The 19,783-nt window shown below is 36.9% G+C and overlaps 2 protein-coding genes across 4 annotated transcripts in view; one reads left to right on the forward strand and one right to left on the reverse strand.

The window, feature by feature from the left end:
- Positions 1-19,783, forward strand: part of LOC124157657 — a 43,221-nt gene that overhangs the window by 19,576 nt on the left and 3,862 nt on the right. The window lies entirely within an intron of this gene.
- The window catches only part of LOC124157656 (Bloom syndrome protein homolog), a 43,657-nt gene that overhangs the window by 3,708 nt on the left and 20,166 nt on the right, over positions 1-19,783 (reverse strand). For all 3 annotated transcript variants that reach the window (XM_046532580.1, XM_046532578.1, XM_046532579.1), the window contains 5 exons: positions 19,378-19,537; positions 18,330-18,517; positions 14,412-14,606; positions 13,219-13,357; positions 46-238 (listed from right to left, as the gene is read on the reverse strand). In XM_046532580.1, coding sequence (XP_046388536.1) covers positions 46-238; positions 13,219-13,357; positions 14,412-14,606; positions 18,330-18,517; positions 19,378-19,537 — 875 coding nt within the window. The remainder of the gene's footprint in view (positions 1-45; positions 239-13,218; positions 13,358-14,411; positions 14,607-18,329; positions 18,518-19,377; positions 19,538-19,783) is intronic.

Raw genomic sequence — 19,783 nt, forward strand, 5'->3', positions numbered from 1 at the left:
TTTTTTTTTTTACTAACAATAAAAAATTATGCACCACCAACAAACCTTCCTCTTGCAGTTCCACCCCTGGTGGCTTTTGTTCTTGGCTTCTTTTTGACTTTATCATCTGGATCTTCTCCACCTTTCCTTTTAGCTGAAGAGGTACCTGCACTTTTACCACTGCTTTCACCTCCAAAATATGGAGAGCTTATTTCAGCATCTGAGCCCATATTATCATCAGAACATTCAGCTGACATCACTGGAAATTAATAGCAGATACTAAATTAGAAATGAAATGATTTGATTATGGATTAGATAGGCAGGGATTTAACTATTCAGATGAATCACATCAAATCCATGGATTTATACTTAAATCTAATAAGTCACGGATTAGAAGTTGAATTAATGTAAAACGTGAATCACACGATCATTTCTTTTTCATCGCTAAAGTGATCGCTCTAGTGATCATTTTTCTGAATCACACGGTCACTCCCGCCGTCACTTTTCGTATCATTTCCGATATCACAGCTCGTTGTCATAGGACCCGCATCACGAAAATATCTAGCGTGTTTGTTTATCTATGTCGTTCCCACAATTGTCAAGCGATGCGCTGCAATCACACCATATCGTCATGCATTCTGATTGGCTGATATGAGGTTTTAGGGACGGTTTTAGCGACGGAAAAAGCGACCGGACGAGTGATGAAAAATAGCGATGGGAATCCTCATCGCAAAAAACAATTGCAGGCGACGATCATTTTGCGAGTGATCACTCTAGTGATCGCGATAGTGATCACTTTCGCGACGAAAAAAAAATGATCGGGTGATTCAGGCTTAACCAGTCCTTTAAGTTCTATAAATAACTGGCAGGGACATCATTTACAGAAAAGGTGCAAAAAATTTAGCTTTCATAAAATAGCGAAGGAATATTCATTAAGAAAGAATTATGTAGTAATAAAAAATTTACTGCTAAAATGACCATTTAGATTTTCCAGCACTTCTAGAAGAAAAGTTAACATGGTAACAGAAGGTTTTTTGGCTAACCATAGATTTTTAAAAAGTCTCTTTAGAATACATCATATTTCATTGGCCTATGGTAAACCTATGGCAAATTCCATTTTGTTTACCCATCAATCCACCGATTAGATTATAAAGAGATTATATTTCAAGCAATAAAAAAAAGTGTTTCGTGCATGCATGTAGGGATGCTATGGCCTATTCCTGTGACATAAATGTCTTAATTACAATGAAACCTCTATTAAAAACCACTACTATAAATCAACAATCCCTACCAAAGACTAGTACTTCACAGAACTGATTGTATGTGCCCATTCGGTTCACAGTACATAAGTAATACCCCTGATCAAAGACCTCCCTCATTCCCACCAATGACCACCACTATGAAAGAAATTTCTCCCTGTTCAGAGAATAAAAATGTTGTGAAAACTGATTGATGGGGAGGTTGTCTTTTGTCATTTCTGAGAGTCACGAGCCTAGGGATAGAGGTGCGAAGCATATGTAAATTTTCCTTCCCCACCTTCCGATACATCTACATACAGTGAGTCCTCGTTTAACGTCACTTACCGTTCCTGAAAAATGTGACGATAAACGAAATGACGTTAATTGAAGCATAATATCCCATAAGAAATAATGTAAAAAGTGAATGTCGGCTCCTAGACCTCACAATTCCTACGCGAAAAAAATGTAAGCGTATCATATGTGGGGCATTTTTTACGGAGGGAATGCCAAACTATCGCATAAATACGAGTTCCTGTCTTCATCGATGACAATAGCAGCAGTGACGTAAATCCTTCTCCATTTTTGTATCTTCCAGCATTTGCATTTTGGCTTCGCTATGGTGGTCGCCTGGGCATCATCATCGCTGAAACATCGTCGCAGTTACAGGAACCAAAATTATTGTGAACTCGGCAAAAAAAGTGACGACAAAAACTCAGAGTTCTAAAAATGCCTTGAAATCACTTTTTAGTAGTGATGGGTCGGTTCGATTCCTCGATTCTCGGCCAAGAACCGGAATCGAAAACGAGTACTTGCCAAGGCGAAAAATCGATTCCGATTCCAGCAGTACTTCAGACAACAAAATATACGACCGCATTTCCAACAGTCATTTGAATTTTCGCGCCACGTAATCGTAATAACAAAACACATATCTTCTTGGGATGTGCGAGTACTCGAAAATTCAATTCGATCGAGTAGTTGGTACTCGACTCGAGCGTTTCGAGTAGCATTACGGATGTCGAGTCGAGTAGTTAAGGTTACAGAGCTTTCGAGGCTAGTAGGTCCAGCAATCTGCCGACAGGAAGCGCTATCATGAAACTCGTGTAATAATGCAGTTTTTAAAGCCGATAAGTCATTCTAATGCATTGGCCTGGTAGTTTCAGTCTGCCGAATACATTATTGTTGTTGTCGACGTAGGCGCCGAATACCTTTACGCCAGCCGCGGCGGCCGATCGTCTTCCTACCCCGCGCTAACTGGTCCGAAATCGGAAAAAGCTGGAATAAAGTCCAAAATGACCTTTTTGGGGATAAAGACTGGAAACTCAGCGTAAATACTCATAAATCATCAGCAAATATTAATTTATATGCCATTTTACATAATTGCGAACCTTTAGTGAGATATAGAGGCCCAAACATGACCAATTTTTCAATGCCACACGAGATATCGTTTTTCCTCAAAAAATCTTTGAATTTGTCCAAGTGGTTTTCCGTTGATATGAGTTTTGTGGAATAAAAAACGCAATATTCCTTTGATCTGGTGCTTTGCCTATACTTTCAATGACTTTTGAAGATTTTGGCTCTCATCTGTCTGGTTTTACAACGCAAAATGGCCGACCCGTTTTTCACGTGAAATTTGACATTAAGTAGACATTATCTTTCGTTTACGAAAAATATAACTCGGAAAATTTGAACCACAACATAAAGTAGGGATTTCTAAAGAGTACTAAGTAGAAATCTTGAAAAAAAAGTTTGCGACGAAGGAAATAAGAACGATTTTTCAATAGCGCGTCAAGGCTGACCTACACGCCGCGGACCTCTGAGGCTCGGTAACTGGGGCCGATTTTTAAGTTTTTTAAAACATTAGTCCTGAAATTCGTCATTTAAAGCATGGATAATCGTCTTCATTGACTTAAAACACTAAACTGAGGATGTTAAAAAGGATTACGTATAGATCGACTAGACCATTTAGCGCATTACTCGAGTGAAAATACTAAGGATTGGATATTTTTTGGAACCATCCCGCGCGTAAGAAATATGCCTCGGGTATTGAAGTAAAGTGAAGAGATTAAGTCAGCATGCTTAAGAGAGAGAAAAATGAACTGTTTCCGTGAAAGGCAACAAGCGATACCCTTTTCCCTTTCCACCCTCGCCGAGGAGAGTCGCACGGTAGGGGGAGTTTTCACCCCACAAGGCTCTTTTAGCCTTTTTTATTACTGCATCCGTCCGATGTAATATTCATTTGCAGCGTTTAGTTTCTTTCTTGAACTTAAAAAAGCAAGAGATTTTAAGGTTGATTCAATGACGTGAGAAGTATAGCATTTTTTTTGGCTCTACAAAAATAAAGTTCAGTTCTATAGTTGTTCGCTTCGTCCACTTGAATTCCCTTAAGATTCAAGATCCAACAAATCGTTGATATAATTTTTAATAAAAATTCCAAAGTCTCCAAAATCTTGCAATTTTGGTGGGAAAGTACTTGCCCAATAACACACATGTGTAGCAAAAGGCAATTTTCTGCAGGCATTAATACTGTAACATGGAGAAGTCAAAACTTGCAAAAGATTTGGCTGAGCATGTAGAATAATTGGATTTTCTGCTTGAGAATTTGAAAGGGCCAAATATTACATGATTCATATACGTAGTGTGTAATCTTTATTACAGCTATGAAAATTCCTGTACTCAGGGCTCTCCCTTGTAGTTTGGATATACATATATATATTGTCGACATATTATGAGTGCCAATATTCTAAAGTAATACCTATCATGTAATACCACTTTTCAGGTATGTTCTGTTTTGAAATTTAGCTATTATATTTTAATTACATAGCAATGATATGAAAGATTCTTTTGTCAACTGACTCTTTCACAGAGTAATATTTAAAAAAGTAGTTTTCTTGTTGCCTGGAATTAAGTGATATTTTTCTTGGAGCCTATGGCATCAGAATCGATGGAATCGGTATCGGTAGAATCGGAATCGAAATGTCAGAATCGGAATCGGGATCGGAATCGATAAAATTTTGGAATCGACCCATCACTACTTTTTAGGTTCCTGAAAACCATTATGTCAAGTAAAACCTTGCACACCTACGTAAGAATTCATTTTGCAGAAATTTTTGCCAAAACCGTAATCGCAGTAAAGAATAAACACACCGTTTTACACTTTGCTTAGACTGACTCTATTACCGCCCACAAAACGAGCAACCTGCAATGCCCGCCGCTTCGCCTTTTTTTTCGCGTGAAATTTAAAAGACTTGACGTTATGGCGAAGCGAAGGTGCGATAAACGAATGACGGTCTCAAAATTTTCGTGACGTTATCGCGAAATGACGTTAAATGGAGTGACGTAGAACAAGGACTCACTGTATACGTATACATAATATCCTACGAATCTCTTTTAGGGTGTTTTGCTGGGAGTAATTATCTCTCCCCATTATTCATTAAGCTGTATATAGGTGGTACATATGTATCCAAGGGTTAAAGTAGAAGGTGCTGATATAATCGTCATTTGTCAGAGTTTTTGTGGAACTGACTCTGGTCAATCTATTGCGATTGGATGGATACCTTTGGATCGGCATTTCACTGCCAGCTGTTCTTTAGACTCCATCCCTACGTAAACAAATCCTAAGAGATGATTCAGCCAGTTGTTTTGCGTGCTGTGCAGTAGCTTTCCAGCTGTCGTATTTAGTATTGAGTGTTAAAGTGCTCTATGTCAAAGATAAAAAATAGAACACGCCTCACTGTTAGTTAACACACTCAATGCGGACGCCTTGAATTCAAGGCATCCCGCGCTAGCCTAGGACATGGATGCCTTGAATACAAGGCATCGGTCCCGTTAGGTTTCTCGGCCCGCCATCTGCCTCCGCATCTTTTACTAGACCCTGCAATTGTGCCCAGCGTCTCAGTGTGTCTTCTCCTGTGGCTGGATACCAGTCGTTTGCTTGCAGCAGATTTTTTGCCTTCTTTTTATTATAATACATTTATTATAATACTTAATATTTTCTTTATTAATAGTGCAAATTTTAATAATTTTGAACTATGTATGATTGTATACGATTAAGGAAGACATAATATCTGATATTATCGCAAAATATTTTTTCTGCGTGGCCGTGTGTTATGATAAATTTTCTCAGCATTGAATGTGTTAAGAGGAAATGGTTGAAGTAGCTGAGAAATGAGATAGAAGAGCTTAATAGAAGGCCAGCAAGTTTAAGTTGGAGTAATCACAAATAAACAGCATTTGAAAATCTAAGGGTATAATTTTAGGTGTGGCATAACAGTAATCAGAATGGTGAACTAAGGATAAAGCGACAGGAAAAATCTGAAAGGATAATTTGTCAGTTTTTGAGTGGTTTCAGCTTTTCAGATAAAAACAATATTCTAGTTAGTGGTGCAAAAATAAAGGTAAAGACGTTGGAAATTACTGGTAACAAGATGAATATTTCATTGCTAGAAATGACTAGGTTAAAAGATGTTACTGACAGCATTCTATCACTTTCGGGGGAATCTCAAGTGAACATGGTGATTTGAGCAATACAGTGTGTTGTGATTGGAAGCCAAGAATAAAACTAATAGTAAATTCCTGAAAACATTCCCATATTTTCAACATGAAAGCAAATGGGCTATATCCTGTTCTCAGCCATCTAAATCACTGGAAAAGTGAGAAGATATAATAGAACGATTAACAGTTTGCTTCAATGTGATCGGAGGAAAAGAATCACTGCTGGTGGTTGGTAAGCCAACCTGGCTGAGATGCTCCAAGAACCAGCACATGACAAAGTTAGGTATGTCTGTCAAGGCATGCAATCATAAAAGCATGGACGATTTTACGATTTTCTAACACTGTCAATTAGTTGAAAAAAGCCATATTTCAAAGAGAACTATTGATTTCTAAGGGGAGAAAATGAAAAATTCTTTTATTAAATTGAAATTCATGTTTGAAAATGAAGTTATGAAGAAGAAATTACAAGGTCTTAAGGATACTATTTCCAAACACTTTCTTCTGCCAGTGAAGGAATAAAAAACTTATGATATTAAAGTACACTAATTCGAGATAAATAATTTTTTGTAGCGCATTATCACTACTGTGTTATGTGCACTTTCCTTTTCACTCACTATTCGTTTCCTGTGTGGCATATGTAATTTTATGTTTTGTAATGTGAAAATATAAAAAAAATGCTATGAACTGTAAAATTTCTGGTGAACTGGTAAAAATATTCCAAGAAACTCGGCTCTTACTCCTTGAAACAATTTGCAAGATCAAGAATTTACCCAATTTTTTCAATCCAGCCATTCAATATTTTAATTATTTCATGTATTCAAAGAAGTGATCTATCCAGACCTCTCTACCCCTGTCATAGGGCACCCCTCATAGCAACAATTTTTCAGTCAAATTGTCGGTGGTTGCTTGGTACAAGTTACATTGCTTAATTTAATTCTGTACATCACATTGGTGTTAAACTGTAATAATATCAGGTATTAGGAAAAGTCTTAATTATTTGTTATATTTTTTGCATCATTAGGAATTTTTAAACACAAAAATGAAACAAAAATAAATTTTTAAATACAAAAAAGAAACAATACATATTTTCAAAATGAATATCTGACATCATAATATTAGAAAATTGTTTGGACTCAGTTCTTAGTGCTGTGAAGCTTGGTGATGTTATTCTTTTGGGAGATTTTCACTAGTGATGGGTCGATTCCAAAATTTTATCGATTCCGATCCCGATTCCGATTCTGATATTTCGATTCCGATTCTACCGATTCCGATTCCATCGATTCTGATGCCATAGGCTCCAAGAAAAATATCATTTAATTTCAGGCAACAAGAAAACCACTTTTAAAAATATTACTCTATGAAAGAGTCAGTTGACAAAAGCATCTTTCATATCATTACTATGTAATTAAAATATAATAGCTAAATTTCAAAACAGAACATACCTGAAAAGTGGTGTTACATGATAGGTATTACTTTAGAATATTGGCACTCATAATATGTCGACTATATATATATCCAAACTACAAGGGAGAGCCCTGAGTACAGAAATTTTCATAGCTGTAATAAAGATTACCTACTACGTATATGAATCTTGTAATATTTGGCCCTTTCAAATTCTCAAGCAGAAAAACCAATTATTCTGCATGCTCAGCCAGCAGGTTTTGACGTCTCCGTGTTACAGTATTACTGCCTGCAGAAAATTGCCTTTTGCTACACATGTGTGTTATTGGGCCAGTACTTTCCCACCAAAATTGCAAGATTTCTGAGACTTTGGAATTTTTATTAAAAATAATTCAACGATTTTTTTGATCTTGAATCTTCATGGAATTCAAGTGGACGAAGCGAACAACTATAAAACTAAACTTTAGTTTTGTAGAGCCAAAAAAAATGCTATACTTCTCACGTCATTAAATTAACCTTAAGATCTCTTGCTTTTTTTAAGTTCAAGAAAGAAACTAAACGCTTCAAATGAATAGCACATCGGACGGACGCAGTAATAAAAAAGGCTAAAAGAGCCTTGTGGTGTGAAAACTCCCCCTACCGCGCGGCTCACCTCGGCGAAGGTGGAAAGGGAAAAAGGGTATCGGTTGATGCCTTTCGTGGAAACAGTTCATTTCTCTCTCTCTCTTAAGCATGATGACATAATCTCTTCACTTTACTTCAATACCCGAGGCATATTTCTTACTCGTGGGATGGTTCCGAAAAATATCCAATCCTTAGTATTTTCACTCGAGTAATGCGCTAAATGGTCAAGTCGATCTCTACATAATCCTTTTTAACATCCTCATTTTAGTGTTTTAAGTCAACGAAGACGATTATCCATGCTTTAAATGACGATTTTCAAGACTAATGTTTTAAAAAACTTGAGAAATCGGCCTCAGTTACCGAGCCTTAAAGTTCCGCAGCGTGCAGCTCAGCCTTGACGCGCGATTGAAAAATCGCTCTTATTTCCTTCGTCGCAAACTTTTTTTTTCAAGATTTCTACTTAGTACTCTTTAGAAATCCCTACTTTATGTTGTGGTTCAAATTTTCCGAGTTATATTTTTCGTAAACGAAAGATAATGTCTACTTTACGTCAAATTTCACGTGAAAAACGGGTCGGCCATTTTGCGTTGTAAAACCAGACAAATGAGAGCCAAAATCTTCAAAAGTCATTGAAAGTACAGGCAAAGCACCAGATCAAAGGAATATTGTGTTTTTTATTCCACAAAACTCATACCAACGCAAAACCACTTGGATAAATTCAAAGAATTTTTGAGGAAAAACGATATCTCGCGTGGCATTGAAAAATTGGTCATATTTGGGCCTCTGTATCTCACTAAAGGTTCGTATGTATGTAAAATGGCATATAAATCAATATTTGGTAATGATTTATGAGTATTTACGCTGAGTTTCAAGTCTCTATCCCCAAAAAGGTCATTTTGGACTTTATTCCAGCTTTTTCCGATTTCGGACCAGAGTGCGCGGGGTAGGAAGACGATCGGCCGCCGCGGCTGGCGTAAAGGTATTCGGCGCCCACGTCGACAACTATAGTGTATTCGGCAAGCTGAAACTACCAGGCCAAGGCATTAGAATGACTTATCGGCTATAAAAACTGCACTAATACATGAGTTTCATGATAGCGCTTCCTGTCGGCAGATTGCTGGACCTACTAGCCTCGAAAGCTCTGTAACCTTAACTACTCGACTCGACATTCGTAATGCTATTCGAAACGCTCGAGTCGAGTACCAACTAGTCGATCGACTTGAATTTTCGAGTACTCGCGCATCCCAAGAAGATATGTGTTTTGTTATTACAACTACGTGGCGCGAAAATTCAAATGACTGTTGGAAACGCGGTCGTGTATTTTGTTGTTTGAAGTACTACTGGAATCGGAATCGATTTTTCGCCTTGGCAAGTACTCGTTTTCGATTCCGGTTCTTGGCCGAGAATCGAGGAATCGAAGAATCGAGGAATCGAACCGACCCATCACTAATTTTCACCTATCAATCCGTTGGGACTCCCCAAATTGTGGCCATCCGCTCAATGTCCACGATCGCTATTTTCTTGACCATTTCATAGCTGGCCTTCAACTCTCTCAATATAATCTTCACCATACTCGCGATTTGGCAACACTGGATTTCCTTATTTCGTCTCTTCCTCCAGAAGAAATTACACCGGGGCGAAATATCTTTGCTTCTGACCACGAATCCCTCGATGCCGAGTACCGTTTCTGCCGTTCCCGGACAACCCGCGCACCTCCCAATGGTCCTTTGTTTCCCCTCCCTGCCTGGTCAAAAGTTTGCTGGGAGGACGTCAACCGCCGCCTCGACCTCATCCCCTGGGGCGTTCTATCGTCTTTATCCCCTGAGGAAGCGGTCGACTACCTCTACAGTGTTATTGAAAGTGTCATTAAGGACTGTGTGCCCAAGGTAAAACGCAGGACCAGAAAATTTCCTTCCTGGTTCAAGCCCGAGACCTTGCGTATTCTTGGAAATAAGAACCGCGCATGGTACCTCTACAAATCCTGCCCAAACGAGTATACCCTTCGCTCATTCAAAGACCTGCGTCGCTACTCAAAGGTCCTCATTCAACATGACTATGCTGAGTTCACCCAGAATGTCACTTCATCCATTACCACCAACCCAAGAAAATTTTGGTCGTTTGTAAATCGCCGCCGCAGTAAACCTAGAATCCCTGAAATAGTTTCTTACGGTAATGCTAATGCCGTTGGAGAAAACAGGACGACCCTCTTTCTCAAATTCTTCTCTGAATGCATGACGCCCCTCTCTTCTCCACCTCTCACCCATGATCACTTCCCTGCACCCATTTCCAGTAATTGCCTCTCTGAAATCCGAACCGACCCGCTTGAAGTTCTTAAATATTTACGCAAAATTCCCCTTCAACGTTCATCAGGCCCTGATGGCCTGAGTCCGATATTTGTTCACCATTGTGCTGAATCACTCTCCATTCCTTTAACTTTGCTTTTAAACCGATGCTTTTCCCTTGGCATTTTTCCACCACAATGGAAAACTGCTAATGTTATCCCCATTCATAAATCCGGGCCAAAAAATGTTGCATCAAACTATAGACCCATCTCCTTACTTCCAGTTCTCTCTTCTGTTTGTGAAAGAATAATCTTAAATCGACTATACTACTTCACCTCCCCTCATCTCTCTGATAATCAACATGGTTTTCTTCCGGGTCGCTCATGCATGACCAACTTATCCGTCTTTCAGCATAATGCCATTAACTCCATTAATAATAAATCACAGTTAGACACCATTTTCCTGGATTTTTCCAAAGCTTTTGACTCTATCAATCATAGCCTCCTCCTCCACAAATTAGGTGAACGATTTAATATTTCTGGTAATTTCAAAAGTCTCCTAACTAGCTTCCTCAACAATCGAACTCAAAGGGTTATTCTTTCTGGCTCATCTTCTCCTTGGTCTCCTCTGACATCTGGGGTTCCTCAGGGGAGTGTCCTTGGTCCTTATCTGTTTAACTTGTATATTGATGATCTTGCCTCTTTGCTACCTTCTTCCCAAGCTCAAACTCTCCTTTATGCTGACGATTGTAAATTGTTCAAGGAAATTCAAAAACCATCTGATTGCCAAGACCTACAAGATGCCTTACGTCAGACATCGAATTGGTGTAATGTCTGGAATCTTGCATTAAACCCAGATAAATGTAGTGTGATGTCCATTTCCCTAAAGAAGATAACTCATCAATTTGACTACAGTATTTTTAATCACTCGCTGAAACGTGTATCAACATCTAAGGACCTAGGCATTATCACTGATGATAAATTAAATTTTTCTCCACACATACAATCCATCAAGTCTAAAGCAATGTCCCTCTTAGGACTCCTGTTCCGTTTCACTGAAATTAAAGACCCCCAGGCACTTCGAACTTATTTTTCATCTATTATTCTTCCAATTCTTACCTATTCTTGTCCCATTTGGTCTATCTCTTCACAAACCAACCTCTCATCCCTGGACTGTGTCAGCAATTTCTTTGCCAATATAGTAAAAAATAGAATACCGCATTTACGCAACATGTCCACTAATGATATTCTCTCCTCCCTCTTCATCCCTAATCTCACTACCCATAGGCTCACAGCTGATTTAAAACTTATTTATAAGATTCTCAATTCCACCATCGACTGCCCAGCATTGCTCTCTTTTATCAATTTTAAAGTTCCACCCCGCCCTACCCGTTCTCATCCCCTAATCCACATGCCCATTCCTAGACTTTCACTCACTAAACGTTCGTTTTTCTACCGCATTACTTCTGTGTTGAACTCACTCCCTCCACACATCGACCCCTTTGCACTTCCATTGAAATCCTTCATAAGCCTCTCCCTATCCTATCTGTCACCGAAGTAGTCTGTCACTGCAGTTTCTTGTTGTCCTTTTGTTTTTGTAAATATAAATATTGTTTTCTACATGTTATATTGCGTCTTCGTCCTCTAATTTATGTATTGTTACCTGGCCACTATAAAATGGCATATGCTGTATGTGGTTATATTTCTTTAAAATAAAAAAATAAATAAAATAAATAAATATTCAGCAAAATTCAGGTTTGAAGAGTTACTCGAGGAACTCCACGACTATTCGGAAAAAATAAAACTTTGCCAGTTTCACAATAATTTATCCACACTTGAAATAAGAAAAATATCCCTTTTGCTAATTCAGAGTACAGTAAGAATGCCAGAAGATGATACACTGTATCAACTTCGATCGTAAGTGAAAAAATTATTGTGGAACTAGCAATGTTTAATTCTTTTTTTCTTAAATTTCAAAATTTCTTCTACCAAACTATTATTAATATCCACACTTCCAAAAGATTACTGTAAGTTAGCAACATTTTCCATAACAATGATTATTTTTAATTCCTTGAGCATACTTGCAAAACGAATACAAAAAAAGTATTGTCAACGCTTCATAAACGTCAGTTGTAGTAAAGCATTCCTTCGAAAAGCACTCAGATTATCGATTTCTGGATAAAAACAACAAAAGTACTGGGCTTTAAAGCTCTTGAAATAAATCAACCCAATATCTTTTAATTCCGAATAACTAATTCACATAAATGTATCTAATGACTTGAATTTACTGAAAAAATTTCATCAAGAGATAGAAAAGCGGGTTTGGCAATGTGGGTTACATAACACAGAAGTCATCATTCGACACTGATGACATCCATAAATGTCAAAACGAAAAATATTGATTTTTCAGCAAAAATGGGTATAATAAGAATAAAATTATCATATTATGCCTAAATTATGCAGAAATAACTGTTTTGTACAAAAAAACTTTCTGCTGCCAGCATATTTATCATCTCCCGGAGACGCATTGATAGGGTTAAACCCCACATTCCACTGAATACTAGAAAATAAGAATAGAGTAGATACTCGCTTTACAATATTAATCCCTTACGGAGGAGAATAGTGAAGTGAATTACATCTTAAGCTGAATTTTTTTTTGCAGATGAGGAATCAGGTCAAAAATTATCAGCCAAAATAAATATGTACTACCATGTCATAACATGTTTTTCTTTAAAAAATAAGATGCATAATTATGTAATTGATGGCAATGTACTGCTGTAAAAAAATTGACAAAATTTGAAATTTTAGAAAGTGCACATAATACCAGCTCAGATTGTAGGACAAATCCATGATGAGTTGAACAATCATAAAGTAGGGATCAACTGTATGCCTCCACTATTTTGACAAAAATACTTGAGAAAATGAGGGCCCTGGTGAAAATGAACTGTTCAAGAAGCATTGAACGAAGCGTTCAGAACCTGTTCACTAAGTGTTCATGAACTGTTCGGGAACCGTTCACGGACTGTATTTTGGCCCATTGAACCGTGACGAACCGTTCCAATAAGCTGTTCAGCAGGCGTTTCCCAGCTGTTCATGAGGTGTTCAGCTGTTCATGGAGCGTTCTGTAACTGTGCGTCCGGTAAATAGCACATAAATAATATTTTCAAAGGGTCATTAAATACTGGTAGTATAGTTTAAACTTACAGAGTTTCTGAGTTGCATACTGAATGGTTACTTCCAGGAGAGGCTTCCCATATTTCTCAAAGTTTGCATGTGTAACGTGTGGAATTCTCAGCATTTCTTCTTCTGTTTCTGGTAATCTCTGGGACATTATCCTTATTGCCTAAATTGATAAAATATGACAGAAAACTGCAAATTAATGGGAGGAACATCTCAGAGATTCTCTTTTACTCCACACTATCTGTTCAAATAAGCAATACAAGTTATCAATCATTATTGTATTTCTGAAGAATGAACAGTACAGAAAAGATCTAAATGAATACATACATACAGCATTTACACAAAGGCATTTCACAACAGAATACTGTAGATTCACTGAATCCCATATTTATGATAAATATGCTGTATTAACAATTACAATACTGTCCTGTAACCACTCCTGTATTGTGATTACTAAACAAAATATTGAGGTAATAAGTATTGATTTTTAATATCTAAAATAACATGTATGAATTTGCCAACCCCAGAAGTTACTTAAGACAAATAAGACTACAATGAAGCATCTCTCCTAGTGAGACAAAACTGATTTTTAGTCTCAATACAGTAAGTCCTCCACATGCGCACAAGATGCATTCTTAGATCTTATTCGTAAGTTGAAAAACTTTAGCAAGGCAATGTAAAGTGCAGTTATCCTACAGAATGCAACACTGGATTGCAGTTTTAAGTTAAGTCACAATACTGATGAACTGATCTTCCTGCGCTGGCATCCTGGCTGGAGCAGAAAACATTTCACTGCCCCCAGGAAGGAAAAACGTATGAAACGCTGAACAGTTCCTGACTTCACAATGGTATATGTAATTGATACTTCACTAAGACTGCCCAAAAAGCAAGTTTTGTCTAAAAATCGGTTTTGTCTCACTAGGAGAGAGACTTCATTGTAGTCTTATTTGACTTAACTTCTTGTATTGGCAAATTCATACCCTTAATTTTAGATATTAAAACTAAATACTTATTGCATTATTATTTTGTTAAGTAATCACATTATGCCACACTATGCTAAAAATCTGGGAAGCTAACCAGTGAGCACCAAATGAAAACAGATTCTTGAGAAAGAACTATTTTTTTAGTAAATAAAGACAATTCCAAAAACAGTTCTTGAAGTAATTGAGTACATTATGCATTTAGAAAAAAAAAATTGAAAATATGTAAGAACAAACCTGTATGTTCATGAGACTGTTGCTGTTCACTCCCAATGATTCACCAAAACCCCTCATAATATTCATTAAATCTTCGTAACAGCTTTCTTGAAGAGCTTTTAATTCCGCTGATATTTCGGGAGTTCCTGTACCATTCACAGAATTTCTCCTAGCATTATCACCCTTCTTAGAAGAGGATTTCATTGGAAACATTATCTAGACAGATGAAAGAAGAATATTTGTTAGCAATAACATTGACATTAGCGACACTATCCATGCAACAAAGCATTTTCAATCTAATTATGCATTTGATCATTTTTCAACTGAATTAGATAACTTCAGGCTTTTGGGTAATTCTGTCTGGCACAATCTTGGTCGAAAGGGTACTAAATAGATTAGATCTCAAAACTCATAAACTTAATTATCGCAACAATTTTCTTCAATTAGAGACAAAATACATACTTGAAAATTTTCATACAATTCATAGACCACTAAAAAACATTAGAAAAGAAAAGCTAAAAAAAATGGTGTAGAGCACATTCACAACAATGGGGACAAAGACCAAAAAACAAATTTCAAAGAAGGAAATTAGCTGCAAAAATCATTTGACTAGACTAGGATCAAGCTGGATGAATTTTTGGAGTGAATTCCCTCCTTTTGTGTTTGTGAAAAATATTGGTGCGTACATTAATGCAGTTAATACTTCGAAATAAACACGTAAAAATTATATTAACATCTGCAGAAAATACTCCAGAATGAATGGGCTCAAATCTGTTTTGTATTTAAAAGCTCTGCATATCATTACTAATACAGAATATGTGCTTGTTAAGGCAGATTTATATGGAACATTTTCCTAATCAACATAACTTGTCCAGCAAAAGTTTACGAGGTTGAATACCCCATTCCCAAGTAGAATTTACTTCCTAATTTTGGCATAACTTTTCCACAACAGTAACGTAAATTAAATTTAAATTAATGTTAATTAAATAAATAAAACGTAAAGAAATTTTTTTTTCCTCATGTCCCTTCCCAGACGGCACAGGAAGTTTTCGTACCTGAATACGAGGGTGGACCATCAAGATACAAAAATCGCGCTTAGGAAGTTACTAAAAAGGTTTTGTTTCTTTATTTCCTTTAATGACGAAAAAAGATGCAAGAGGACTGGCAAATTTATATGCATCGATAAAATTGTATCTCATCGATAAAACTGTATTCGGTCTGGGACTATTTTCTTTCGCGGGTGGTGCCATCGTGCCATATCCTCCTAGAAAGATCACATGCCTTCACAAGCTGGCACAAGCCGTTGGAGATCGCATCGCTTACGTCACGTCTCACCACATTTCAGGGATTTTTGTGGTTAAGTTTGTGAAAAATAGAGTGTCTGGTAATGGTGAAGTTTCACTTATTCTTTAATTTCATTCACTGGGCTTCAGAAACGTGTTTGTGAGATATTTTTGTTAAAAATGCCTTTCGTGTGTGTATTGTCGGGATGTAATGGAAACTCCGGGACATGGTTCAAGTTTTTAGCTTTCCAAAAGATCCTGAGTTGAAGAAGAAGTGCATTTGGGCGATAAGATGAAGACATTTCACCCCTACGAAAAACTGTGAGGTATGTACTCTTTCTCGCTGTAATTATTTGGATGTAATTTTAAGTTAGAAGTGGCTTCGGGATGTTGATGCATCAACATCCCGAACTATTCAGTACTGAAGTACTATAGTACTATTCAGTACTAAAAATGGTGATTCAAAATATTGTAGCAGCAATTCTTTTGAAAATTCTTGCATTTTAGTTGTCTTTTTTGTATTAATTCATTCGGTAAACGTGTGGTTAAAGGAGAAACTAGGAATAAGCTGCCAAGTTTATAGGATCGAATATTGCTTCTTAGCTTGCCCTATGGTGTATTACACGTGGGCTTTCATCATTTCAAATTATCTTATGCTATAGTTTAAAACAATAAAAATATCAGGCATACAAATATTTACTATATTTACGAGCCTAGTAATTTGATTTCTCATGCAGAAATACCAAAAATTGGAAATGATTTGACCTAATAAGTTACATGGTATATTATTATTTATTAATTTTAGGTGTGTGAGCTTCACATCGCACCTTGTGATATCAGAAAATGTATATCTGTGGCCTTGGACGAGAAGACGAGGAGAAAATTCTTGCTGACTTGAAGGTGCCCAGATTGGAGGAAGGTACCATTGCTTCACTGTTACCTGTCGCCAAGAAGACAGACATTGTGGCAGAAGTGACATATTTGTGGATTTGATTTGTACAAGTTGATGCTGTGATAGTGGACGTTCATCGGAGAAAGTATTGAAGATATTTTTTATGTATCGACCAGTCCTCTTTTAAATAATTTTCTATTCGAAAGAGAATAAGAGTAATTGTTTCGCTAAATTAGATGTGGGATAGAAGAGAAAATTGGAAATATTATTGTGGTTGACAACAGAAAATACATAATATATATATTGTATTTCTGTGGGTTTTTTCTTTCCTGCCTCTTTAAAATTTCTTGTGGTGGTGACTTCATGCAAAGTAAGTATAAAATCGGAGGTGTGATCTAAGAGATAACATGTTTTATTTTACAAGTGTTTATGCTGGTGATTTGGCAGGACTTTCATATTTTTAATAGGTTGATACATTTACTGCAGTGACCTAGAGACTTTTACTCATCCCAAATAATTTTTCAAATACTTTAGCGCCTGATATGGGTAAGTTTTAGTGGCTGAGACTGAACTATACGTTAATTTTTGCTTGCATTTTGATGAATTCGATCATACTAATAGCAGATGTGTCAGCAATCCTGTTTCATCGGCAATTTTTATTTAAAAATTTTATTTCGTTAGGCTTTAGGGTAAGCTTTTTAATGCTCGTGGGCTATGTGATGTCTTATTTAGTGTCAAAATTAATAAGAATTTACTCTTATTAACATCTCAAGGTTTCCAAGTAAGTATACTTAAGCCACTTAAGAATGCTGGATGCTGGGGATGCGTGAATTAGCCTTGAGAATCTCATTTTTCGCAGTTATTTAAGTGGCCGAATAAGTTTTGTAAGTTCTCAATAGGTAAATAGTACTGTATCATGGTAATTAGAATTCATGATATAGTATTATTTACCTATTGAGAACTTACAATTCATAATGATTCATAACATTCTCGCTACGGTTGGTAGCTATCGATTGTGTTGCGTTCGATACATTTTTCGATCGTGCGAGTTACGATATATCTAATTTTCGACCCAATCGATTGAGATTAGCCTGAGTGCTGTGTTCCTGCGCGCTTCGTATCCTATCGTACATGCTTCATAGCGGACATTCACATGCTGCGTACGCGCTTCGTCGACAGGCCGCGAATGGAAATTATCCATTGACGAAAAGCGACGGAGCGGCATAGTATCCCCGTAGTCAATGGGTACTATGTACATACGAATTAGATACGGAGGGTTCTGTGCCGTCTGGGTTCACTCTCGTATATGTACTATTTTTCTCCACTCAACTGACACAAGCCTCCCTTCCAGTAATTTTGGGCCCTATTCATTCCCTACATCCCAAAAACTCAACATATGTTATGTTATACCATAGAACATGGTCTTCAAAGAAATTACGCATTGAAACAGCCAATTACATTTTTTTTCAACATAGAAGGGATTTATCCAAGCAACAACAGCTTCTCATCAGGTTCATTAATTCCAGAGATTTAATGCATTAGAATCGCATAAATATACGTAGCACCCCACATGATATCCACATTATATGAAATTCCAGAGTATCAAAAAAACCTTTCCAAATACAAACTTAGTATGAAATCTAGCACCCACATCATGATGACGTGCCATGTCGAAACCTAGGTTGTATATTAAATATTTATGTGGAATTACAAAGTTTTCTTTACTTTTCATCGTAATGACATTTATAAAAAAACAAATCATACCCTTTCATTTCCACGAAGGAGCTGTTGAATGCGTGGCCCTGGTTTCAGATACGCAACAGGAATATCTTCTTTATGTATTACCATGTTTTCCTGCAAATATTCATCCATCACAAGTTTCCTCATAAGTCTCTCAATATCAGAACGTTGCCAATGCTTGCCTAAACCATGGAGGGATTGGTGAAGGTGCCCTGAAAAGTTAAAGGAAAACTGTTCACCTTTGTTCATATCCAGAAGCACTTGTGGCAAACATTACAACAGCATATATAATATAATTCACCCCACAACACATTTACAGTTATAACATAACACTTGTTATTTGGGATAATTTTGAGGACTAATCGAATGCATAGAGGGTGCGATGCCTCCAGGATCAGCTTCAAATTTTAATTAAGCATGTCAAACAAATTCCAAAAGATGTACCTCGTAAAATCAGTATTTACATGAATATCGAAAAGAGAAAAAAATAAGCCCAATGCATCAGTTTGCTCAGTTCACTTATGCCATATCAAGTCATGAAAATTGCCAACAGAAAAGTGGCATAAAACATCCTCACAAATAATCCCAGAAACAACGATATTTATAAATGAAAATTATGGCTAGTTGCAAAAAGGTGCAGCAAGTTACATTCTGCTAAATCAAATGAAGTTCAGATAATATAGCTTCAGTGACAACATAAGAGATGGATTAACTCAACTTAATTCACTGAATGGAGAAAAGAAACTTTACAGGCAGATGAAGCCAAAGATTGTCACAATGTCATTCCTTAATTTATGTCCTTCACAGCATACTATTATGATGATGCATTTCTCTTGGATTTTCAACCAGGTTTGTTATTTCATAATTGCTGTTTTAAGATAACTCATTACTTTCACTTGTCTTGCTCTTCCCTCACCTACTCAAAACAACCTTAATGCTGAATCACTGAGTGAATAAATGCCTCTTACTAAGATGGATCTTAGTAAAGGACATTTGGGGAGTTTGAACGCAATGTAATTCAAAATTTTTGTTATTCGTAGATGAAACATCTGAATAAAGAATAGTAGATTACCTGTTTCCTTCATCTTCTTTGTGTCAGCACCTTTGAAGAGGTCCACAAAGTGAAGGAGGGTGAAATTACTTCCCCACTTATTTCCTCCACCACAGATCTGTTGCACTGCTTTAGCAATTTCTATACATTCCTGAGTCACATCAGTAAAAACATATTCTTCCTACAATAGAGAAATATTTTCAAACCCATCAAGAGGAATTGATGCATTTGCAACACAATAATAGTAAATAGGGAGCACACACGCAAAGGAACATAGTAAAAGAGGGGAGCGTGGTGGCCCATGGCTTCATGAGTGGTGGCCTATTGATAGTAGGATACCAAGTTCAAATCCCGGGTAAAACCTTCAGACACCTCCACATAAAATCCCCCTAAGTATAAGGGGAACCTGAGAAAAGAACTCCCCCCT

The sequence above is a fragment of the Ischnura elegans genome, chromosome 4 (genome assembly GCF_921293095.1).
Source record: "Ischnura elegans chromosome 4, ioIscEleg1.1, whole genome shotgun sequence".
In the NCBI taxonomy this organism is placed as follows: Eukaryota; Metazoa; Arthropoda; class Insecta; order Odonata; family Coenagrionidae; genus Ischnura; species Ischnura elegans.